Consider the following 25,992-nt stretch of genomic DNA (forward strand, 5'->3'; position numbering starts at 1 on the left):
GAAGAGGAGAAAATAAGTCTGAATAAAAACCAACTTCCTAAGAGGTTCATCAGTTTTTCTCCTTCCAAAATGCAAAATTAAAGAACTAAGTTGTGGTTAATAAAATTCAAGAGAATGATTTCTATGAATAATTTTACTTTCTATGTCATTTTTTCTGCAGAATGATCATCCTTTGCAAGTTCAAGATGATTTTTAAAGTCGTCTATAGTCTAGTCTAGTATTATGTTGCGCTTGTTTGTATTTAATTATGAGCTAAAAATAAACAAGGACAACAGATATTACATACTAAATACATGCAATCTCTACACAAACACCCGCTGCACAAGAATCAAACCGAGAATCAGAGGAGGAGTAAGGGTAACAAAGACGATAGGGAAACATGAAGCCACATAGTTGTGTCCCCTCTTTCCACACCTGAAGGATGGGTACTGCTCCTTGCAAGGGAGAATTACGGAATGTGGAAGGAGATGCCTTGAATGCTAGCTACCCTCTTTCGAGATGGATGCAAACCCCTCAGTCATCCTTTCCACCTTTTTCCCCTCTCATTCACCTTCCTTCTCAAAATACATATGATGTTAATTAAGTCTATGATCCTATAACCTATGATCTTAATTAAGATACTATGATCCCAAAGTTTGGCAAGGATTCCACTCAGGACTATTCCAGGTTTTTTCCCCTCATCCTTTCCTACCTCAAGCTCTGCTAAAGGGAGATAAGTCACTTAAATTATTTCCACCATTAGTATTTCTAAAACCAAAGGAAAACTTGAGAAAGCCATGGGTGTCCTGAGGATCTTAAATTAAGAAATTCATGATAATTGAGCCTCCAACATAAGAATAAATGATAATTGTTGCTGTCACTATACTTGCGTACCATTTCATCACAATTAAGCAGTTACTAGATGTAAAGTACCGTGCCACGCATGACTAAGTATCAGATAATTTTATATTTGAGCCTGGAAGTAATAAGAAGTCAATAAAGTTTATTTATTGAGTGGGGAGGGTAGAATGGTCAGATCCAAGATCACCTTGGCAGGACTGGAATGGGGAGAGGCTTGAGGCAGGGAAACCAACTAGGAGACTATTGCACTAGTCCAGGAGCGACGTAATTAGGTTCTGCACTGGGGTTGCAGTTTCATGAATGGAGAAAAGGAGGCATACATGAGAGATGCCATAAAGGTAGAACTGACAAAATCTTTGATATGGGGGAGCTGGGTAACAAGAGTGAGGTATTAAGGTGCCCAAAGCTGTAAGCCTGCATAATTACTGGCAGAATGGTGGTACCTTCCACAAGAATATGGAAATTCAAAAGAGGGGAGGGATTGAAGGGAGAGATAATGAGTTCCCTTTTGGACTTGTTGAGTTTGGGATTTCTATGAGACATGTAGTTTGAGATTCAAGCCTGCAGCTAAGGAGAAAAGTTGGGGCTAGATAAATAGATCTGAGAATCAACTAGAATCCATCAGAGCATAGAGGAGATCACTAAGTGATCTCAAGAATGCAGAGGGGGAGAGGGCACCAAGGATAGTCTCTTAGGTAATATCTAAAGTTAGTGGGTGTGACCTGGATAAAAAAAATCCAGAAAAGGATACTGAGAAAAAACAGATAAGTAGGAAGAGAATCAGAAAAGAGAAATATCAGGAAAACCTAGAGAAGAAAGTATCCATGGAAAGTACCCAGTGTCAACAGCAAACTTAACACTGTACAAAACACAGAGTGGATGCTAAAATTCTGTACTGGACCCAGCACCAGATATATCTTTGTGACCCTATAGCTCAGAGCATGCCAATACTGTCCATGGAGTTTTCTTGACAAAGACAATGAAGTGGTTTGCCATTTCCTTCTCTGGTGGATTAAGGCCAACATAGGTTAAGTGACTTGCCCAGGGTCACACAGCTAGTATGTATATGTGTGTATATATCTATCTATCTGTTATAGGTGGGGTGAGAGAGATGAAGAGAGATGGAGAGAGACAGAGAAACTGAGTTACTTGAACCCAGTAGCCAGGTGGAAAAATGATTTGATCAAACAGAAGACCCATCTAACAGGGAAGTAAGCAACTCTGGGCTATAGTGTGTTGAATTTAGAAAGGATGTTAGCCACTATCTACACATACACAGACACACACACACACACGTGTGGGGTTTTTTTGTGTGTATGTATACATATATATGTATATATATAATACAATGTAAATTCCAATTATTTAACACTTCACAGGCTCAGAGAGATAAAGTAAATTTCCTTATAATTAATAAAGAGTGGAACACCAGAATTCAAACCCAGGTCCTCTGGCTCCAAGGCCCAAAAGTTCTTCCCACCCTCTCTCTCACACTGACACCAGCCGGACTCCACTCATGAAAGAAGACCTCAGAGTCCCCATAATCCAAGCACCATTTCAGTGAAGCACTTCGGAACAACATTCACCCAGGTCATGATTTTGGAAACAGAAAGAAGCCCCAGAATAGAAGAGCAGGTGACTGCTAACCCACCTCCGTAGCCGTGCTGAAATGACACAACTCTCAGTCTCTTAACACTGTCAAATTCAGCGAGAAAAGCGCCCAGCTGTGTCTGCTGGGGGTTTTACCAAAATAAAAGCTAATGATTTGCAATTTATAAAACAGACAGCAACAAAGAAGCAGTAAGAAGAGCTATAATTAAAGACTATGAGGATTTTAAAAACTGCCCCAAGGATTCTTGTAGCGACAAGAGAGTGTATTTAAAAACGAAGTCTGGCATTATTACAGCACAATAGTAAGTGAGTGTTTAAGGGCTCCAGTTGTTAGTAAATTACACTTAAATTGCTATTTTATTATACCCTGGCTTTTCAGTTTAATAACATTTACTATAAAAGGTTTCTTCACAACTGCATTTAAACAATTTGTTCATGCAAGAAATGGTTTCGAATTAAATGCACACATCTGAAAGGTATTGGTTAAACAAGAGAGCCAAAATTGCTGGAAGATAGAAATACCATAGTGGTTTCTAAGTGGTCAAAGGAGATGAAGAAAATTATATTAAGAACTCAAAAGAAAAAAAAAAACTTCCTAGGAAAAAAAACATACTGTGAAAATTTCTAAACAAGTCCAATTCTTTATAGCTACACGCCTCACAAGCAACACGGCCAAGAATCTTATAGACCGGGTAAGGGCAAAGGGTGACAGCAAAGTAAGTCACAAACAAGCAAAAAAGAAGCTTCTAAGGGACACTGAGGCATTCTCAAATATTTTCAAGCTGGTCTGGCCTTGGCCTTAGCAGCTATGGTTTAGTCTCCGTTTAACTAAGGAAAAATATCTGAGATCTCTATAGAGCAGCGTGGTGTCAAACTCAAGCAGAAGCAGGGCTGCTAAACCATACATGAGGATCTCTGAGGATCACATATTGACAGTTTTAAAGTGTAATATGTATGTTTTATGTAAGCTTCTTTTTATTTTGTTAGATATTTCCCAATTAAATGATATGATTCAGGCCACACTCAGGAGTGCTGTAAGTTGCATGTGACTGATGGGTTGGCTGTGTGTTTGAGACCTTGGCTGTGAGGGCTCGTGGGTTAGATAGGCATTGGAAATATTCATTTCGGGACATGGGCATATAAAACTGGAAAGTCAACAACAACAATAATAATTATTATCATAATTATGGCTATTACACCCTACTATGTGGCAGGCACTATGCTAAGTGCTTTACAAATAGTATCTCTTTTTATTCTCATGTCGCTGGGAGGTAGGTATGTACTGTTCATATCCCCATTTTACAGATGAGGAAATTGAGACAAACAGCATTTAAGTCAAATAGCTAATAACTGAAGCCATATTTCCCAACTGTAGACAACTAGGTAGCTCAGTGTGTTGGGCCTGGAGTTAGGAAGAAATGAGTTTAAATCTGTCCTTGGATATTTACTAGCTCTGTGACCCTAGACAAGTCATTTAATCTCTGTTTGCCTTAGGAAACGTCAGACCACTCCAACAGTTTTGCCAAGAAAACCCCATGGACAGAATTGGCATGCTATCATCTCAGGGTCACCAAGGCTCAGATCCAACTGAATATCATCTTCTTGACTCTAGGCACACTGCATCACCTAGATGCCCAGGTGGTGTTCCATTGGCATCTACTAAGCATGTGCTGTATTGCATGTGTAAGGAGAGTATTGAGTGCTGAAGAGATAACAAAAATAGAAACCCTTAATTTTTTTTATAATCTCTATCACTATAGCCATACCTACTGTCCCCAGAGCTCATTGAAAAGAGACAGGGATCGGTGTTACAGGAACCAGTTATTCCACTCTTCATGGATGGGAAGAGTAATTGTTGATCAGTTGATAATCAATAGTTATTGTTGAAAATGTTATATTAAAATTCCCTGTGCACCTACAGATCAAATAAGGAAGAAACAGGTCACCCTAGATCTCAATGGCTCTTTCCTCCCATTCCTCTTAGTAACTTTTTAAAACTCAGAAAGCTCATCCCTGGAGATTCCCCTTTAATGACCATTGAGATGGAAAGAGACTATGTTGCATCAGTGTTTGGTACCTTGCATTGCCATTATTGGGTGTACCTAATGGAATCTTCCCCTCACCGCTTCTCCCACACCTCCATTTTTGTTTCTAGTGGCTGTGCTAACAGAGAACTTCTGTGAAGTAATCTAGCATCAGCTAGGGGACAAAGTTCACCTGTGAACCTCTTCTCTCCTTTTGGCTATCAGTGGGTGCAGGACATATCCAGTAGGCATCATAGAACAGGTCAGAGAACAAAGATCCCCCCTTTCTTGGATCAGTGTTCACCACCCTTTATCAGCTAAGTGACTCTCAGACCTCCAGGAAGCTTGGCTCTGCCTAGTATGCCTAAAGTACCTGCTTTTTATCATAGCCAACCTCTTTGATTTGACCCCTTATTTTCCTAGCCATATGAAACCTGTAACGTTCTGCTTAGCCTGTTTCCCAATACTAGACCCTTCCTAGTTGAGACCCAGGACCACCTATGTAGAGAGAGCTGAAGAGAAAATGTCTCCGGGCTCCAGTGACCTACCTCCCTCCCTTCTGCTGCCTGTATCAATTTGTCACACTCACCAGGTGGAGAGTTTGTGTCCCTAAGGTTTCACTTCACTCTTAAATTTGGTATGTCCCTAAGCTAAAGTAAGGTCCAATAAATGTAAGACCCCAGAGAAAAAGGAACATCACCCTGCCAGAAGTAGGGCTTCTAATATGCAGGCAGAGCTACTGCCTCAAAGGTTATGATTACAGAATCTAAGTCTATAGCTACTTTCTCTAATTGGGAATCCATACTAAACTTTGGTGTGGTGTTGAAGTCATTAATCCCAAGGAGACTAAATGCTTCAATCCAAATTTCTCATGCATTTTCAGTTGAGTAGAGGCAGGAGCGGGGCATAGTAAATAGAATGCAGGCCAGCAAATCTGGATTCAAATCCTGTCTCTGATACATACTGGCTCCATTGTGACCTTGGGCAAGTCACAGCTTCTCAGGGTGCTTGGCAACACTCTAAGCTCTAAATTGTAGAAGTTGGTCAACTTGTCAAAGCATAGGAAGTTCTCACCTGGGAGTTCCCAAACCCAGTCCCTACCCTCAATTCAACGGTTATTGTTTTTCATTGTTACAACTCTATTTGTATTAGGCACCTTTACTTCCCATTCCATAAATCTCAGTTTTGCTATTGCCAGGAATTGCCCCTTTAACTCAATCTGGTAAATGGATTGGATGAATGACGCATATTTGCTGAAATTTTAGTCAAATGCAAATTGTTACTAATGTCATTGAGAGATCTGTAAAAAAAGACGTTTATGGTTACATCTCTGTTGAGTTGGCTACGCATTATGCTGCTATCTTTCACTTTAAGATTAAAACAGGACCATTTCAGAAATGAAAATAAAAAGATTAGCTCAATTAATTTTTTTACTATGGCCAAATTTTCTCAGTACTCTTTAAAATGGAACATTTTCCCATGTGCTTGAAAACAAACAATGCATCAGTTAATGCATTTAATGAATGCTTTCCTGATTGTAACTAATACCTGTTTAAATGATCTTTAAAATTAAGAGACTTTCCAATCATATAATATTTAGAGGCAGCAGAATTAAATTATAGTTCATATGGTTTAATTTTCAAAAATATCTGTTGGAGAGGGGGAAAAACACATGAAAACTCAGGATAGAGAGAACACTATATTAGCAAAAATATGATCTGTCCTAATATCTCTGACCATAAATGACTATATTCTTAATAGAATCTCATAAGATTATCAGCAAAAATTAGAATTGAAAGAATGTATAGTTATCCTCTTCTCTTGATGAATGCATCAACAAATCCTTCAAAAATATGGATATCTGGTTAAGCCCTTTAAGAAAAGATGTAAAGGCCATCTGAGTAGCAAGCAGCTTAGATCCCATTGATTTTAAGGGTAAATTTCTTCCCTTTTTTGTCCCTATTCCACCCCAAATTCAAAAAGAATCCATAAAAGAGTGAGTATACTGTCTTTATACTACTGGTAGGAAAGCATTCTGTGTACATTTATATCTGAAACGTGTTTCAAGGAGCACGGTATAAAAATGAGAGCCCTAAGAATAAGTACAGTTTGGTTCGTCTAATTGCAATATTATTATTATATTCACCACTAAAAGCTTTAAGTCTCTGCTTGTCAGATTTCTGAGTCAATACACAACAATATCCTGGATGGGATTGAGAAGATCAAGTCATGATAGAAGTATAAGTCTAAAGGCAAATATGTAGCTGTACATAAATGCGTTTTTAAAACTTTCAAAGAGCCTTATCAGAGCTCCCTGAGCTTCCCTCCCCCTACAAAGTATTCATGTTGAACTTTCATGGACCTTGTTTCTTGATATATTTCTTAAAGAAAAAGGTTTCAGTAGACTGTGCAAGGTCTAGAAATCGAAAGGAAATGTGTTTTAATCCTGATTTATCCTTTGTATTTATAACCTCAAATAAACTGTTTTAACTTCTCTATGTTTCTACATCACTGAGGTTAAAAAGAAAGAATACTCATTGATCTCAGAGAATTATGAAGCCTATAGACTATCAAGGTAATACTAAATGCTGTGTATCCAAATGTCTACAAATAGAAATTCCCCTGAACAAAATACTTTTTATCGCCTATAAAAGATAATCGTTTTCTCATGTCATCAGCAAAATGTCAGGTCACCCTGTTCCTACACATTCAAAATAAGAGTTAACTGATTAAATTATCTTAGAAACAAATCTTCAAAATTTAGACACTATTCCTCCAAAACTCATAAGTATTTGTGCATGTAAATGCTAAGACTATAAGAGAATGTATTTGAAATTTCCATCCACCAGCATTTATACTTATCAATAAAAATGATGACATTATTTTATAAATATCTTCTTCTGTGACCTGGGAATTCTGCAGAAACAGTTTTTTAAAAAACTCAGCACAATTTATTGTGATGAGGAGAGAATAAGTGATTTAATGGTTTTCCTTATCCATCATTACAAATCAACCATTGTTTAATTTAGAATTATTAGAGTTGGAAAAGTGGACAAGTCCAATTTTTGGAAGGGATTGGCCTAGTAAAGTCAGGCAGCCCTCATTAAGTCCAGACCTGTAGAGGGAGTCAGAGACACATCTTCCCTTTTTGATTCAGTTTAGAGGCTATTTAGCCAACACTGAGAGACCTCAAATAAATGCAAAGGGACAGGTAATCCATTTTAATAGTCCACTTTGCACCGAAGCAAAGCATGGTGAGATTGAGCCTTCTTTTCAGACATCTGTAGCTGAGTGCTTCTGTCACCAGGTCCCAGTTTCCTAGTGTAACAGTTAGTACTCCAGAGCAGGGTTCCCCAATCTCTTTGTGGAAATACCACCTTTGTTTCCTTCAAGCCTCATAGAAAAGTGTGGATGAGGAGTGTGGAGGTAAAAGGTGAGGGGCTTGATGATAAAGGGTTTCTTAATTGGGTGTTAGGGGGATAGGTACCCATGAGCTTGGAGTGAGGGCTGGAGACGGTCTTCAAGAAAGCATCATTTAAAAAATTCAAGTGAGATGGGCTACAATCAATTAGGTGTGACTTCAGTGTCATCTGCCCAGCTAGAGACCCTACCCTTACACTGCAGTGTAATGATAACTGACATTTATATGGTACTCTAAAGTTTGAATCAAATAGGAATAGATTTTATATCTATAGCTACATAAAAATCTATTCTTATTTGATCCAGTTAAGTGATTTACTTAAAGGCAGGGTTTAGTACCCTAACTCTAAATTCTACCTTCTATTTACTATACCACATGGTTTCTCAAGCATCAGCTGAATTGCAAGATAACTCAGTCCAGAGTCCTACATCATATCTAGAGACTCAGGGACCCCCTCTTGAATATCTAAAACTGAAAGTTCAGAATTCTAAAATAATGAAGAACACTTTCATATTGCCACCTCCTGCTCTCTTTAAGACTCAAGCCAAAAGGGTTATTTTATGGAGAACTGATATAGGACTATTGTTCACATGGTGGTCAGAAGAAGCAACACAAGGATACTCTCAAGGTCTCTCTTAAGAAATTTGGAATTGGTTGTGTGACATGGGAGACCCTGGCACAGGACCACCCAGCATGGAGGGTCCACATCAGGGAAGGTTTCAGAATTGAAACAGCTCAAAAGAAACACAGGATGTGCAAATGCTAACCTGGATTATTTGTGCCTAACCTGTGCTGGAGCGTTCCAAGCTCATATTGATCTGATCAGCCATAGTCAGACATTTTGATACTTGACTCTAGCACAGTGATGTCATTTCAGTCAAACAAGACTCAAGCAAATTCAATAGGCATAAGGATTAGCACAAAAATACTGTGCACTTAGCACAGGGCTTGGCACATACTAAGTGTTTAATGATGCTCACTGACTTGACTACCTGCAGCTAGGTGATGATAGCTATGTCACTGGGCCTAGCATCAGGAAGACCCTGAATTCAAATACAACCTCAGATACTAAACTGTGTGACTTTGGGCAAATCATTTAACTGCTGCCTGCCTCAGTTTCCTCAACTGTAAAAATGAAGATCATAGTAGCACCTACCTCCTCACAGGGTTGTTGTGAAGTTTGCTCTCCTCCTCTGCATAAAAACAGCTGTGCCATCTGGCTTTGTCTCTATGATTTTTTTACCCCTCTATGAAAAATTTTGTTCCATAAAGCCATTTATTCTCCACCTTGTCATGATAAATTGTGCTTGGTCAAAATAAAGTGTTTTAATAAGAATTTCCAATAGTTCACAAAAATGTTTCAGGAAAAATGTTTATAAATTTTCTAATGATCTCATACTTTGAAAAATATTTCCAATATTTCATCCATCTTACATAGAATAAGAAAGGTTTGAGGTTGGAAAACTGGGGAATCCCAAGACAGGCCCAGAGCAATCTGGTGTAGTTGTGGGTAAATAGCCCTTGGCAATATTTACAGTTTAGCCTTTAAAGCTTAAAATCAGATGGTTTATGAAAATCCACTCATCATTAGTTAGAATGAGATTACTACATAGGCAAGAATTAAGCATTAATTAAGGGGGTAGGGAGAATTAGCCTTGAAAAGAGGAGTTTGATAAGAGAGAGAAAGGGCTGGAGTCAGAGTAGGAGTGCAGAAAGATGGAGAGAGAGCCATCATCCACATAGGTCTGCGATTAAATCTATGAAGAGCTTAGAACCATTACTACTGGGACATACAACCTGTCAGAGGGCTTAAATAGCTTTTAGCAAAAGCATTTACTAAGAGTTGTTACAAAATATTCCCCAAATAAATCTGGTACAGTATACTCTCTCACAAATATAGCAACCAGTGGAAGTGTGGGTTCAAACTTTGGAATACCTTCATTAATACAGGATGAAACTTATGTGGCAAAGGATAGAGAACTTACTGCTCCTAGTACTATATGCCCTAATGTCCTTTCTTGCTTTGTAGTCTCCTAATGCAGCTCCCTGGGTGCGGTGTCTCTGTTGGGTGGGCTACTCAGTTGGACTCCCAGATCTATGCTTTTCTTAAAAAGTCCACTTTTTCCTTTCTGTTATATTCCTTTCTATTACAAGGGAAATTCTCCTTCTTCCATTGGGTCTCTCCAGATTTGAAGTCTGTCTCTCCACATTTACGTGTGTCTCTGATACAGGCTGGATGTATGTTCTCCCATTATTCTAATAAGTCTGATGATGTGATTAATGGAAGAGAAAAAGACCCCTCTTCCCTGCTGCAGGGTCTTACTGTACAAAGGCTCTGTATGGACTCAGTTGCTTTCAACACCTGAACTACCGAAATTTATCCAGCTATTTAAATCCCCAAGAGGCATGGCTAGATTGTTTGCTCAGCCAACAGTGTTATTCCCCCTTCTTCATCCAACCAAAGAAATGCATACCTCATAAAAGTGTAGACCCATCTCTTTTACATCTTGAATAGCTTCATTCTGTGATAATATCAGTTGAACTGCTGAGGGAACCTCACCCCACCTCCACTTGTAAAAGCAAAGTGGTGTAATTAAAAAAAATCCACATTGAGCACTTTGTAGTTTGCAGAGTACTTTCTTCACAACAACCTTATGATAATTTATTATTATCCCCTATTCTACAAATGAGGAAGTGACTTGCCCATAATCACACTGCTAGTGTCGGAGGTTGATTGTGTACCCCAGACCGCTTCACTCAGACCACATCTGAAATATGGCTTGTTTGGTTCTAGGTGCTACATTTTAGGAAATTTTTTGATAAACTAGAAAGAATCCAGAGAGAGGACAGAGAGGATAGTGAATAGGCCTGGGGAGCATGCCATAATGACGAATAGTTGAAGGAAAAAAAAGCCTGGAAAAAAGACTTAGGAGGGTTAGGAGAGCCATGTACAAAAATATGAAGGGTTATCAGAGAAGGGGTGGTAGAACTTTTTCTCTTTAGCTCCAGAGAGGAGAACTAGGAAAAATGGGAGAAAACTACAAAAAGGACAAATTTGAGTTTGATGAGAGGGGACGTTTTCCTTGAAAAGAGATGCACCAAATAGTGGGATGGGCTTCCGAGGCAGGGAGTGGACTTTCCCCTCCCTGGAGTTATTGAAATAAAGACTTAATGAATACTTTTGGGGTGTGTTGTAGAGTAACGGATTATACTACATTGGACTTTGAGGTCCTTTCAAAGACTGACATTCTGTGATTCCATGACTCTAAGACCTCTTTCTGTTACTTCTATCTACATTAGGTCCCAGAGGTGGCTGCCAGTAGAACAGTATAAGCTTACTAGGAATGGCGTGTTTCTCTGAGACTTCTGACTTTCCTGGCAATTTTGCAGACTAAACCTCCCTTTCTTTTCCTCTCATTCTCTGCTTAACTCTCTACAATCTGACTTCTGATCTCATCATTCAACTGAAACTGTTACCATTAATTAAATTATCATCAATCTCCTAACTGCTCCATTCTAAGGCCTTTTCTCAATCCTAATCCTTCTTGACCTCTCTCTTGCAGCCTCTGACACTGTCAATCACATCTTCTCCTTCACTCTTCTCTCTAGGTTTTCATGATACTACACTCTTAGCCTGGTTCTCCTCCTACCTATCTGACTGCTCCTGCTTGTCTCCTTTGCTAAATCTTCCATCTTCCCCCAAGTCACACCTGCTAACTGCTGGTATCCCAGAGGACTCTGTCCTGGGCCCACTTCTCTTCTCCCTCTATATTATTTCATTTGGTAATCTCATCAGCTGCCATGGATTCAATTATCTTCTCTACACTGATGCTTCTCAAATCTGCTTACCTGGCCCTAACCTCTCTTTCTGCTGACCTCTAGTCTTGCATCTCCAACTTAATATTAGACATCTCAAACTGGATGTCCCATAAAGTATCTTTTTTCCCCTAAATTTTTAAAATAAATTTATTTAATTTTAGTTTCCAACATTTACTTCCATAAGCTTTTGAGTTTTAAAATTTTCTCCCCCTCTCTCCCCTTTTCCCTCTGCAAGACAGTGTGTAATTTGATGAAGGCTCTACATGTACATCCTTATTAAACATAGCCATAAGGTATCTTAAAATTATCTTTTTCCTCACATCCTCCTGACTTCCCTTTTACTTTAAGAGGCTATCACCATCTTCTCAGTTACTCAGACTTACAACCTAAGTGTTATCCTTGATTCCTCACTATCTCTCAACTCCCCATATTTCCAATCAGTTGCCAAGACCTGTCAATTTTACCTTCATAACATCTTTCATATTTGCCCCATTCTCTCCACTGATACTACACCACCTTGATGCAGATCCCTCATCACCTCATGCAAAGAGTACCACAATTTGCTACAGGGTCTGTAGATTACCACAAGTCTCCCTCCAATTCAGAGATTTTTCCTAAAACACAGGTCTGACCCCAATCAATTCAACAAACTCCAGTGGCTCCCTGTCACATCCAGGAGCAAATATAAAATATGCCCATCCCCACCTTTCCAGTCTTCCCACATTTTAACCCCCCCCCCCCCATACTCTTCAATCCAGTGACACTGGCCTTGTTGTTTCTCAAACAAAAGATACTCCATTCTCCCAACTCTGGGGAATTTAACTGGTTATCCCTGATGCCTGCAATGTTCTCCTCCTTCTTCATCTCTGCCCTCCTGGATTCTCTGGCTTCCTCAGGTCCCACTTAAAATCCCTTCTTTTAAAAGAAGTCTTTCCCAATCTCCCTTAATTCTAACACATTCTCTCTGTTGATCACCTCCTGTTGTATCCTTCATGCATCTTTTTCGTACATAGTTGTTTGCAGGCTGTCTCCCTCACTAGACTTTGAGCTCCTTGTGAGCAGTTACTGTCTTTTGCCTTTCTTTTTATCTAACCCAAACACTTAGCACAATGCCTGACAGCTAGAAGGCACTTAATAAATGTTTACCAACTGACTGGTACAAGATTCCCATCTTTTGGCAAACCTGAAAGCACAGTTTCACCTGTTTTACACTTTCGTAGCATGTGAAGAAGCAGGAAAAAAAAAGTGTTTAATGTCCTCCTTTGCATTTTAGATTTACATGATCTTTCCACAAAATAAAAGCCACATACAAATCCCTACCCTGCTCCCACCAGAAACAAAACAAAATAAAACCCTTGAGAACAACATATTCTAAAAACCTCTGATCACACAGAAAGACGTCCTGAGAATATCTGGAGGAAGCCACTTCACTTTTTGAAGGCCAGCTTCCTCATGTGTAAAATTAAGTGGCTGGACCAGAATGATTTCTAAGATGACTTCCAGCTCTACGTCCCTGTATGGATAGCCAGAAAAGCCCTGAGCTAAGCTGCCAGAACATTACCTCTAATTGGTTCTTCCTGATGGCAGATTGGTAAAGAAGTAGCATCCAGCATCAATTCAGAGGTCTGAAGACGCAGTGCCGTGAGATATTCAGCAACAGTATTGAAATTATCTCGGATTCCGGGACCATAATATTTTGCTGAATCTTTGAGGGAGGATACAGAAGCTGCACAGGTCATATGGAGCTGAACACATTACAGTTGAACCAGATGGTAAGTGAAAAATCGGTGGGTTGATGGAATTATAACATAAGGGATTACTCCATCTCCTCCCTCTCCACCTTGCCCTCCTCTTTTTCTTCCCTCCCCTGGTGTCCTCTGAGCATAGCTCCCCATTGTTGAGTGGGTGGGAGGGGGATTGTGATGTCAGAGGATGGTGGGTGACTCAGAGGAGAGCAATGGCCCGCAAGGTTACAAAGATACAGAGGTCTATGCATTGGCTTATATGGCACCTTTATTCTTCTGATCAGCTGGAAACACTTTGTACTTGATTCATTAAAGAGACAAATATCTCTTTAATCATTTGTATTTTACTGTAGTAGATTTCATAAGGCCAGTCATCAACACCATCTATGTACCAGATAAGGAAAACTGAGAGACGCGGAGAAACTGAATGACTTGCCCAAGATCACCCAACGATTTAGTAGTGGAGCCAGGAATTAAACCCAAGTCTCTTGGCAGATAACTAACTAGTCCTAAAGAGTCCAGTGGACCATGCTGCCTTTTTTTAGAAAGTTTCCATACGCCTTCTATTCCTAACCCTGATAACAAGCATTGCTTCGTCTCATGCCTTAGGCAACACCACATGAACTATCTATGTCACAGACCTACTCATTGTGACCCTTATAGAATTTGACCCCTCTCTTTAGGGCTGGGCACTAACTTGGCTAGGCCTTAATCGAGTTTACTGAATTTAATTTTTTTTTCTTTTTCTCTACATTCCTTTATTTAAGAAGAAGGGGGAGAAGGGGGAGTAAGGGAGAGGCGTAGAGAGAGAGAGAGACAGAGAGACAGAGAAGAAAAAAAAAAAGAGAAAGTGGGGCACTACTACCTGGGACTTCATACAAACCAGAAACTTGACTCTGTTTCTTAAAGGAAAAAGCAGCTGCTTGCCACTGCCCTTCATGGTCAGTCCCCAGCATGGACACGAAGGCCAGAAGTCTTCAGTGTTTTCAGTAGGAACATTTTGTTCACAGTCTCTTGTGGTGTGGCAAGAAACATTATTGTGTCATTGCTATTCTGCAGACTTTTTTAAAAAATAAATGCTCCGGAAGAATTGGAAGATAATGTAATAAATGGAGCTCCATCATTAGTTTATTTTGGTTTGTTTGTATGTGAGCACCTGGCCTACTGCAGAAAAGTCGTTTAGGTGAGGGAACCCGCTGAATGAGATAAGAAGGGTATGTGAGATATTGGTATACAGCACTTGTCACATGGTATCACGGAACAGATTCTGGCACCAAAATAATGCCATGAGAGTTGCATGTATTGAAAGAATCAGTGTGTGCGTAAACTAGCTGCAAGAAACCCTAATGGACAGGGGTGAGAAACAGTAAGCTTCTGATAAGCTGGTTATGTTTTTTCAATGTAAAGCCAATTGCATTTCGACTATGTAGTAAATCAAATAAGGCTTCATTCTACAAGATATCCTGGATTGACACCATGTGACCTGTCTTTGCTGCTGCTTCATGTGACTGTGGCCTCCCGATTTAGCTAGTAACTGACTCCCAATGACCTGTAATAACACGATTCCTAAATTAGAGCTCTCAATTTGACTTGGCCTCAGTCCCTCCCTCAAAGCAAAATAAAGCATCTGTTTTCTTTTTTTTTTTTCCACATTCATAACATTCTCCTTTTTTAGTTGCCAATTCAAACCCTGCTCTAGTCAGATTGAACTTTTCCTCAAAAAATCTTTTTTTTTTTCTGGTTAGCCAAAGAACCCAATGGAAAAACCCCAAGAGACAAAAACAAAAACAAAATCAGACAAAAATTCCAAGTAAGTGACATTCATCTGGAAAAGCTATGATTCACATGCAAATAAAATCTGTCCAAATTTACTGTTGTATGACGCAAGCCCCTGGCTTCAACATAAAAGGGACAGAATGAAATCACCCACAATTAAGTTCACTCTATAATACTGCAAAAGGAACTGTTATCTGGCTAGATGACTCAAACTAATAAAATCGAAATCCAGTGATACAGAATGAAGTTAATTGTATTTCTTATCCCCATGTTCAATGTTCATATATATGTTCACATAAATATGCATATGCTCATGCATGACCCACATAGACACAAAGCTCCCAAGAAAAACCACCCATATTTACCTGAAATCAGCAAAATCTCATCTAGAACTGGTGTTTGAATGAGACACAGTGAATGTCACCCATTTTGCATAGGAGAAGTAGATGTGCACATGGGAATTTGATGAGTAGTTCCCATGTGAAGGTTCTGGATTTATCCCCTCACTAGAGAGCTATACTATAAGAAGCTTTCTGCAAGTGAGACAAGAGGTTCTTTTTAAGATACACATAATATATTTATAAGTTTTATTCCCATTGTCCCCTATTAGCTCTGAATGCAATGAGTTATACAGATTAAAGCAGAGGTGTGTCAAATATGTGGCTAAAATGGAGCTGGGAGATATTTAGCAAAATAAAAATACAACAGAATGTGGATAATGTTAATATGTGTTTTTCTAAGTCAATATGCAGCCCTGTCAATTTCTATACTAAACCATTAATGGAGAACAGTGTGGGATGCTGAAAAGAGCACTTTGTTTGGCATCAGATGACCTGGGGTCCAGTCCTGGTTCTGACAATGTTGAACCATCAGAAAGTCTGTGCTTTAAACTGCTCAACAGTCAAATAAAGATCATCATACTTATACAACCTGTCTCATAGGACTGCAGTGATAAAAGTGCTTTGTTAATCCTAAAATAGTATAGAAACGTGAAGCTTTATTATTTGTCCTTTTCCAAGCAAGTTAGCATTCCCACTTTCTCCTCCCTTCTTTCATGTAAGTGAAGATAATCCTGGATCCATCACTAAGCCATGTTAACTTGACCAAGTCATTTGGTTCCTGAGATTGACTTCCTTCATTTGTAAAAAACAGATAATAAGACTATCTACCTCCCAACGTTGGTGTGTGCATTAATGACATATAGCATATGCAATGTGCTAGCTTTGGGGATCGGGGGAAATTTGGTCTTGACTTGTGACTTCAACCTGTCACCTAACTCCTGGAATGGAAAAACATTCCATTGACACAGAGCAATAATTCATCTGTTATTTATAATTCTGTGACACACAGTTAGTATATACCAAAAGGAGGATTTTGAACACAGATTTCCTGACTCTAAGACCCAGCCTTTATTTACCAACAGAAGTATCAAAAACTTTAATCTTCTCATCCTCTGGAATCCCTTGCACTTCATCCCCAGCCTTACCACATACTCTATAAGTCAGTGACATGGGGCCTCATTTCTGTTGCTCAAACAAAATGCACCATCTCTCACCTCAAGTCCCAGCTAAAATGCCACCTTTTAGAGGAAGCTTTTCCCAATCCCCCTTTATTATATTCCCTTTGTTCTGTTGATTATTTCAAACTTATAGCTTATTTGTACATAATTTGCGTGCAGGATCCCCCACTAGACTGTGAGTTCATTCAGAACAAAACTTTCTTTTGCCTTCCTTTGTATCCCCAGCATTTAGTATAGTTCCTGGCACTTAGAAGGTGCTTAATAGATGTTATTGACTGATTGACTACCAATATACTTTGCTTCTGTATAGCGCTATTTGAACGCACATAACTCATTTATTTTGGTTTTGTTCCAACTTCCTACCCAATATAGAAATTCTTCTTTTACATTCAGCTTCTGATAAGTGTACATTCAGCTTCTACTTAGTATAAATAATTTTGCAAAGTAGCAAGGACAATAGATCGAGTTAATAGACCTAAGTTCTAGACATGATTTTGCCACTAAATATCTTCTGACCTTAGGGACTCCATTTTCTTATCCTGAAAATGAGAGTGTTGAACTTAACCCTTCTCCAAGACTCCTTCTAACTCTAAAATTCTACAAGAGTTACTGTCAGAAAGTCCCTTGTTATCTATCAGTTGGTCCTAGTTCTGCTCTGTGGAGTAATGCAGAAAAAAAATACCCCCTCTCTAACACAGCAACAGCTCTTTAAATACTTGAAGACAATTCCCATGTCCTCCCCACCTGCCCTCATCACCAAGTCTCTTCTTTTTTCCAGATTATACAACTTTATTTCTTTCACCTATTCCTTTTATATCCTGGTTGGCAGGTCTGTTGCCACTCTAGCTGCACCATTCTGGTTACACTGAACGTCACTCTAAAAATGTGGTGCCCAGAACTGAAGACACTATTATTCCTGATGTAGTCTGTATATGTCTCCTCCAAAATTATCCTCTGAGGTCTCATAGGGAGAAGGGGAACTTGAGAGACATGAATTCCTCCTTCACAAAGACATTTTTCCTCAAATAGACTCACAGAGTGAGCCTGCTGCTTTACATAACTACTAGGGTAAGAGAAACAGGCTAGTAAAGAAACATAAATGGCATTTTACCCAATTTCTCATTCCACCAACCCCAGCACCAGCTAAACAGCTGTGCATGACTATAATTGAGAATTGCTTAAACTAACAAAGGTAACATCTGTGAAGCATCTTAACTGAGATCTTCCCCCTCCCCCCTTTTGTTGGTTTTCCATGGCAAGATGGTTAATTGCAATGAATGACTAACTGCATGATAGGGCACATGGCAAGCAATCTCTCTTGGGGCACCCAGAGCTACTTATAATCTGCAACAACGTAATCTTAACCAAGTCTACTGGACTGAGTTGGCTTAATTCTTCATTTTAAAGTATGGATGCTTTAGGGTAGGTGGTTTTGTTTTTTTTTTGTATTTCTCACATGAATTTTGAGGAAAACAAACATTTTGAGTTAGGTGCGGACCAATCCTACCAGTGAGAGCTAAAAGATAAAAGTGCTTCCTTGTGAAGATGAACGGACTCCTTTAGGTACCATTTTAAGAGTCATTAACCTAGTAAATACTGACACAGGGACTGCTGAACTTTTCTATGAATGTTACATACTTTGATTTGCTAAATTAGTAGCCCTTTTTGGGGGTATCATGAAAAGAATTCATTCTTTTCTGCTAGGTAATTGACTTCCTAGGAAGTCTTTAATTTTAGTGCCTTCCCTCTTACATTATCTTCAATTTACCACATAACTAGTAATCTATAAGTATAATTATATGTGGGTTTTATATATATATATGTATGTATGTATACGTGTATATATGTTTGTATATATACACAAATATTCTCAATTTACCACATAACTAGAAATCAATCTATAAGTCTAAATATGTGGGTGTTACATATATATGTATATATACATATATATATTCTATATGTACATTGCTATTTACTGTCTCCTCCATTAGGCTATGAACTCTGTGAGAGAAAAGGATGTTTTATGCTTGTTTTTAAAACAGGCATTTATTTATTTAGCACCTACCATGTCCCTGGCATGTGCTAGCTGTTATACAATTATTACCTCATTTGATTCTCATATCTTTGGAAGGTCGGACAGCTAGGTGGCACAATGGACAGAGTACTGGGCTTGGAGTCAAGAAGACTTATCTTCAAGAGTTCAAATCTGGCCTCAGACACTAGCTGTGTGTGACCCTGGGGAAGTCTCTTAACCCTGTGAGAAACAGGCTCACCTTAAACCAGGAACAATACCTGTGAAATCAGGAAAGCTTTCAGTAATTCGGCACTCATTCCCCCTGAATGAATGTGTAGGTCCCAAGTAAGGCTACAGGAAGATTACAATTTGTTCAGACCAATGCAAGCCCTTTACACTGTTCCAAATTCTGGACTTCCCACCACACGGTCCATTGGCCACATGATTTCAAGTTCTCCTCTCTGATAGGCTTTCCCTTAAACAGCTCGTCAAGCTTGCACACAAATTTCTGACCTTTAATCTGGCCGTGTTAGGTCACAAGTCTGATCACTTAAAGTTGGAATGAGTTTTAACCTTGTGGAAACATAAGGCCTTCCTTGTTTCCCTGCCTGCCTCAGTTTCTCAGATGGAAAAGGAGATGGCAAACCACTCCAGAATTTTGCCAAGAAAACTCTGAATGGGGTCATGGAGAATTGGAAATGGCTCAAGGACAACAATCTATGAAAGATAGATGGTATTATTATCCCATTTTGCATTTAAATAAACTGAGACAAACAGAAGTTAAATGACTTGCCCAAGGTCACACAGCTAGTAAGTGTCTGAGACTGTATTTGAAGTCTGGTTAACCCAGCAAGCTATTCATTTAACTTGTCTCTAGCTATTTGTTTATGTTTTTTTACTTTCTTTGTATCCCAGCACTTAGCACAGTGGTACATAGCAGGCATTAAAAAAATGCTTACTGATTGACTGACAAAAAGTTCTTTACTTACTATTGGTAAAAAGAAAAAATGCATTAATAATTAAAACCAGGCATATCTTTAAAAACTCCTACTTTCTCCCTTTTCTTGGCCTCTTACATTTTGTAACAGTATCTGAGCCAGTGTCTAACAAGCTTTGGAAATCCTTTTTTTCTATTTTAGTTTCCACTGGGAGTTAAAGCATTGAAAAAAATCCCTATTATATGAGTCACTAAATCTACTAGCTGAGGTAAAAACATATAGGATATCCTAATACGCTTTACTTAATAAAATAATGGGCTCCTTAGAATGACACCTCCCACTCACTTTTGTGTCAATCAGCAAGCCTGAAAAATTGAGCCCAAAGCTCAAAAAGTCAATTTCTTAAGGGCCTAATTTATCTATTGCAAAAATCCTTTATAAAGGATTTCTTTCAATCATGTACTCTTTCTCAGTCAAGCAAGCAAACATGGGCAAGCAATTCAAATTATTTGATAGAAAAACAATGACATCTTTCTTTAATGCAGATAGATGGGAATCAGGCTATGCAGAAGTGCTTTTGAATTTGTAAGCTCTCCACTAAAAATATGTTAAAACTGTAAGTAAGAGTATAGGGGAGAGGCTGAGAGAAATCAAACTAGAAAGCAATATATATTAGAAGACTATACTTTTTAAAAATAAAAATGAAGAGCTTTCTAATTTGCCTTTGACTCATAGTTTTTCTTAGTTTGCTGCCTTACTCAGTTTCCCTCTGAAGCTCATCAGGCTCTGGAAAGAATCTGGAACCTATTTGTGTTTGTGTGGCACTTAAATTATGGTTGTTACTCATCATACTATCACTTGATGGAATGGGAAATAGAAGGTCTCCATCTGAATCCTGGTACAACTTTTGCCCCAGGAGTTTATTTCATATCAACAGGGAACTTTGGTCTTTTAGGCCAAGATCATCTAAGAATTAGGTGCAACCTCTGTAATATTTAGAGGAATTCTCGACAAATGAAGACAGTGCTAACCCCCAAAAAGTGCCTTCTCTTACTGGTCCATATGCTGTATAAATCCCCAAGTGAAAGACAGAATAAAATGGAGAGGACATCAGAAAGTAGAGCCAGAAAGCCCAGGCCTAGCCACTTACTAGATGTATATCCTTGTCACTATTATAAGTCAGAGGATAAAATGAGATAATGTAGGTTTTATTTTTAAATCTTCCAAGTACTATGTAAATACTCGTTATTAGAACATATTTTCAAGACTCTAAGACCAAGACGGCAGATATGTTAAGAAGTTCATTAGGCCAAAAACCAACAAAGTATTAAAAAGGTCCAAAGAATCATAGTGATACTGATGATGGAGATGATGGAGAAAAGTAGGACCATGCAAGAATAAAAGTTCGATAGAGTAGACTATATTAAGACCACTTTTTATTTCCTTGTTTGCATGTCCATTTATTCAAACACATATTTGCTGAAAATCTACATTTAGAAACATGGGAGCAGCTATGTGGTGCAGTGGATAGAGTACTGTGCCTGAAGTCAGGAAAATTCATCTTCATGAGTTCAAATCTGGTCTCAGAGACTTACTAGCTGTGTAACCCTGGACAAGTCACTGAACCCTGTCAGCCTCACTTTCCTCATCTGTAAAATGAGCTGGAGAAGGAAACGGCAAACCACTCCAGTATCTTTGCCAAGAAAACCACAAAATGGGGTTACAGAGAGTAGGACATGACTGAAAAATGACTGAACAAACACATTTAGAATCCTGCAATCATGGTTTAGAGCTGGAAGGGACCTTCCCCTTTGTATTATAGATGAGGAAAGATTAAGGGACCAAAGAGACAAAGTGACTTGTGCATTGACAGGCAGGAAGAGACTAAAACAGAATTTGAACTCCGGTCCTCTGACTCCAAATGTCATGTTCCTTCCACTGCATCAGATGATATGTAAGGCTTATTTATCTTTTAAATGTATTTTGTTGGGAACGTTTAATATTGAACTGACCTATTTCCCTAGTAGAGCAGTAGCATAGTCTTCATTTATATTTATGCTCCTTATGCTTCAACAGCTCAGCGCATGATTATTCTTCAGTGAGAATAATCTGCTTGAATATTTCTCAGCTGTTCAGCTCTGACTGACATTTAACCCTTTCATCCAGAACAGGTAATCTTGAATACCTGAGTACCTGATGACCAAGAAGAGTTAACATCAACACATCAACACACAGTAAGAGTCTAAAGAGACCTTAGAGACCATCTAGTCTCCTCAAAGAAAACTGAGGCATAGTGACTTAGCCAAAGTCATAGTGGTAAAAAGTTTCTTAAATCCAAAGCTCTTGCTTTTCAGATCTTACTGATTTTCTGTCTTTCCATTTGACTACGCTTGATGTAACTACCAATAAGAAGAAAAATTTCATGTAAATTTTCCAGACTGAATATTCAACTAGAGTATCTGGCACTGAAGTCAATTTTATAATGAGAGTAATTGTAATTAACCCCCACCCTCATGTGTTCTGGCTATAGCAAGTCCCATAGGGGTATGTGAGATGAGATGAGCTCCCCTGGACACTTTGAGCAGACCATATGTGTCCTGGCTCAGAACTGAAGGACTTGGCACTTTGGGGCAATGCTGTAATCCCTTGGAACCTAGGATGGCAATAGAGGGAGAGGGATGTATCAAATGAAGCTCAGCCCCTGAGCTAGGAAAAGCTTTATCAGAATACTTTAAAAGGAGAGAGAACTTCTGCCCTACCTCTCTTTCTCTTCCTGTTCATTTGCCAAGCAAGTGGGGACTCTATGCAGATTCTCTATGAGGGAAATTCAACACCTATGACAGCTGCTCCTGCATGTCAACTGGAGTATGTGCTCATGCACATGAGCCTATGTAGGGATCTCAAGGCTCTGGAAGACTCTTCTGCTTTGTGTTTCTTTCCCTGAGCATCTGTGACTGAAAAGTGATGCTGAGATGAACATTTTAAGTCTTTGAGGCAACCTCATGAATACCAGAGGAATGTAGCTCTGAAATGATTGACTCAGGAAGAGGCAAAATGATGGTTTAGTGGCCCTACAAAATGTTTTATGCTTTGATGTTTTAAGTATCAACCTACTAAAAGAGTATAAGAGGGGTTATGGGTTACTTTGTCATTTTCAATTAGTCTTATAAGGCTTTTGCATTTTAAGAATTTCTTGTATTCGGTTGGAATAAATAACTTTCCTATACTTAATCTACATTGATCATTGAGTACCCTTTCTACTTTACTTTAGGGAAACTCTAGTTATGGTGACTTTAGGTGACTTCCCTTGGTAGGCAGGACTATAAAGAGTCAGATCAATGAGAAAGAGCTGAAATTCTCTTCAAAGGCCAAGCTTTCCCCCAAGCTGAACCTAGTATCCACTTGAGCCTAGATCTCTGGTGTACTCAGTGGGAGAGGACACTCAAGAGAACATACCTATGAATCAAACACTGAATGATTTTCATCAAATAGTTAATCATTTAAGTATGGAATGGCAAAGTAAGAGAAAACAAAGCAAGAAAATCATTCTCAGACCTCAATAAATGAGTTGTTTATTCACTCCCATGGACTACAGTAGAGCTCATGAGTGAAGGAATGAAAAAGTATTTATTTAATGCTTACTATATGCCAAACTTACTGTGCTAACTACCAGATATAAAAATGGAAAAAGGAAGATAATACCTACACTCAAAAAGTATATATTCAAATAAGGGAAGCAATAATTTACATTAAATTAGCTAATCATTTAAGTACAGAATGACAAAATAAATAAGAGAAAATAAAGCAAGAAAATCATTCTCAAACCAACATATGAATCGTTATTCACTCCCATGAACTACAGAGCTGATAAGTGAATGAAAAATGACTGAACAAGGAAATTCCTGCACTCGAGTTTACATTCAGTTTGGGAAAGGCAACACATTTAGGGAACTGCTTTGGTCAGGAAAATCCTAAGGTTGTCAAAGTAGATTCATAAAATAATTTATTGATACATCCTTTCTAGGAATGATAGTATTAATTTCATTATTGTCTCCAGAACTGAGTATTGGGGGGAGGGAGGAGAGAAAAGGAGGTGTCTGCTCATAGTAGCATGGTGTGAAGATGATTGGGGAACAGCAGTTGGAGTGTCTAGGTCAAGTTAAAAATGCAAAGTCTCACCAATCAAAAGCAATTGTGATTCTGGGCTAGAAGTGGTGAAGCCCAGGAGTTTGGTGTGAGGATTATCAGGAAACAGAAAGAAGCTCAAGGCTGGAGAAATTGTGAGGTCTCACCAAATTTGCACTTCTGAGAAATAAACATTCAAAAGGGAGAAAGTTTGCATCACAGCTGAAACACCTTTCTAGACAGTTCTCATGGCTCTGTCTCCTGGCAACCACCTAGGTCTTGCCTCTTGGCTTCCCCTGTCACTGCCTCCCTTTAGTGTGGTAGTCCCAGAGAAACCTGGTGCATGCTACCCTACCTTGCCTTCAGTGGATTTCAACTACTGAAGCTCTACTCAACCACTTCTTTCTGCCTCCAAAGCTGTGCTTTTCTTTTTTTTTTTAGTTAATTTATTTTTAGTTTTCAACATTCACTTCTATAAATTTAAAATTTTCTCCCCCTCCCTCCTCTACCCTCTTCCCCCAAGATGGCATGCAATCTGATATAGGTTCTACATATACATTCCTATTAAACATATTTTCACATTAGTCATGTTGTATAGAAGTACAACAAATGGGAGGAATCATGAGAAAGAAAAAAACAAAACAAAAAAAGAAAATAGTCTGCTAGGCTCTGCATTCAGACTATGGTTCTTTCTCTGGAGATGGATGGCAAGTTCCACCATGAGTCCTTTAGAATTGTTTTAGGTCCTTGCATTACAAAGCTGTGGTTTTCTCCTTGTCCAACACATTTGTTGGTTGGTACCTTCTGCTACTGGAGCTGTTTCTTCTAGAGAAGAGTGTTACAGCTCTTTCAATTTTACGCCGCCTTGTGTTTCAGGATTAAGCAGCAAATTTCAGCTCATCTTTTTAGTCTAGTCTAAGCCCCAGATGATACACCAAAGGGTCACTCACTTAAGACCTTGTTAGTTAACCCTATCCCCTTGTTTCCACTACCAAGGAAAGATAACTTTGTCAACAGTGGAACTCACTGCAGTTAGGTGTACAGGAGTGAATTCTACCTCCTCCTTGCCCCACTGTACCAGCTGTACACCCCTTACAGGAGAGCTGAGTCTTTCTGAAGCTGGGAAAAAATAAGCACATACTTTCATCTGTCCTTTCACTTCTCATCATGTGCTTGAGTTATGCAAAGGGTTTTGAAGCTTATAGCAGTTTAAAAACACTAGAGAGGAAGGACTGAAGAACTTTGTCAGCCTTGTTGGTATAGCAGGGTTCCCCTTTGTACTGAGACCGTCGGGACACGAATGAAGGATAGAGACTAAATCCCAGAATTTCTCCAAAACAATGAAAATTTCAATTTTGAAAGGGAAGTAAAATGAGATCGTACTTTATTCTGCTGACCTTGTCTTTCCTAACTTGAATGTGTGAGTGAATTTAGGCGTGTTGGGTGAGGCTTAATAGAACCCAGAACATACCATTACCATTACATAACAAAAGTTCAGAACTCTTGCTGGCAATTTCAATTAAAAAAAATTAAAAACATGAGGTTCCTTTCTAGGCTAAAAAGCAACAAATTACAAAAGAGAAAAATAAATAAAAACATAAAGAACTGCATCAGCTAATAGAATGTTTCTTGCTATGGTTGTTTCACTTCTGCCTCAAAATTATAAATTAAGTTCAATGAAGGAAAACCAAGGTTTGTATACCTTCAATAATCAAATGCTTTACTTTTGAGAACAAATAATTTTCAAAATGTATTTCAATTTAAATATGTTAAATAAATAACTGGAGTTTAACTCTTTTGGGAGGTAGAACATCCATCTCAAAAAGCAATTTGACACCAACACAATCCCCCAAATGCCCAGATTATGATCCCAGTCACCACCTGCACTTGGTGCTGAGATATGACCACATAGCTTCAATTAATGAGATACACAGTATAAAAATCAAATCCATTTGTCAGTCAAAAAGTGGCACCATAAAAAAAATGAATGCAACTCTTATGACCAGTTCACCAGGCTTTCCCTTATAAATTTTTACTGTATGATCAGCAACTTTCTCCCCAAATGAAAAACTGGCAGAAATACTGAGACCAACGTTTTCACTTCCCCAGCCATTCTACCTGAAGAAAAATACTTGTGGTGCACAGACTATACAGTCTCAG

General features: G+C 38.7%; 1 protein-coding gene across 11 annotated transcripts in view; it reads right to left on the minus strand.

Annotated features, from left to right (window-relative positions):
- SAMD4A (sterile alpha motif domain containing 4A) overlaps nucleotides 1-25,992 on the minus strand; it is a 295,052-nt gene that overhangs the window by 148,587 nt on the left and 120,473 nt on the right. The window contains exons 1-2 of one of the 11 annotated variants that reach the window (XM_072629813.1): nucleotides 13,277-13,626; nucleotides 4,218-4,366 (exon numbers count right to left, since the gene is read on the minus strand). The exons of 6 other annotated variants lie outside the window; for them this stretch is intronic. Coding sequence is in view for 2 of the 5 variants with exons in the window: in XM_072629809.1 (XP_072485910.1) it covers nucleotides 13,277-13,454 (178 nt within the window). In the remaining 3 variants the exon portion in view is untranslated. Of the gene's footprint in view, nucleotides 1-4,217; nucleotides 4,367-10,370; nucleotides 10,458-13,276; nucleotides 13,655-25,992 lie in introns of those variants that run through there. 4 more of the 11 variants (XM_072629809.1, XM_072629814.1, XM_072629812.1 and 1 more) reach the window with 4 other exon arrangements.

The sequence above is a fragment of the Notamacropus eugenii genome, chromosome 1, assembly GCF_028372415.1.
Source record: "Notamacropus eugenii isolate mMacEug1 chromosome 1, mMacEug1.pri_v2, whole genome shotgun sequence".
NCBI classification, from domain to species: domain Eukaryota; kingdom Metazoa; phylum Chordata; class Mammalia; order Diprotodontia; family Macropodidae; genus Notamacropus; species Notamacropus eugenii.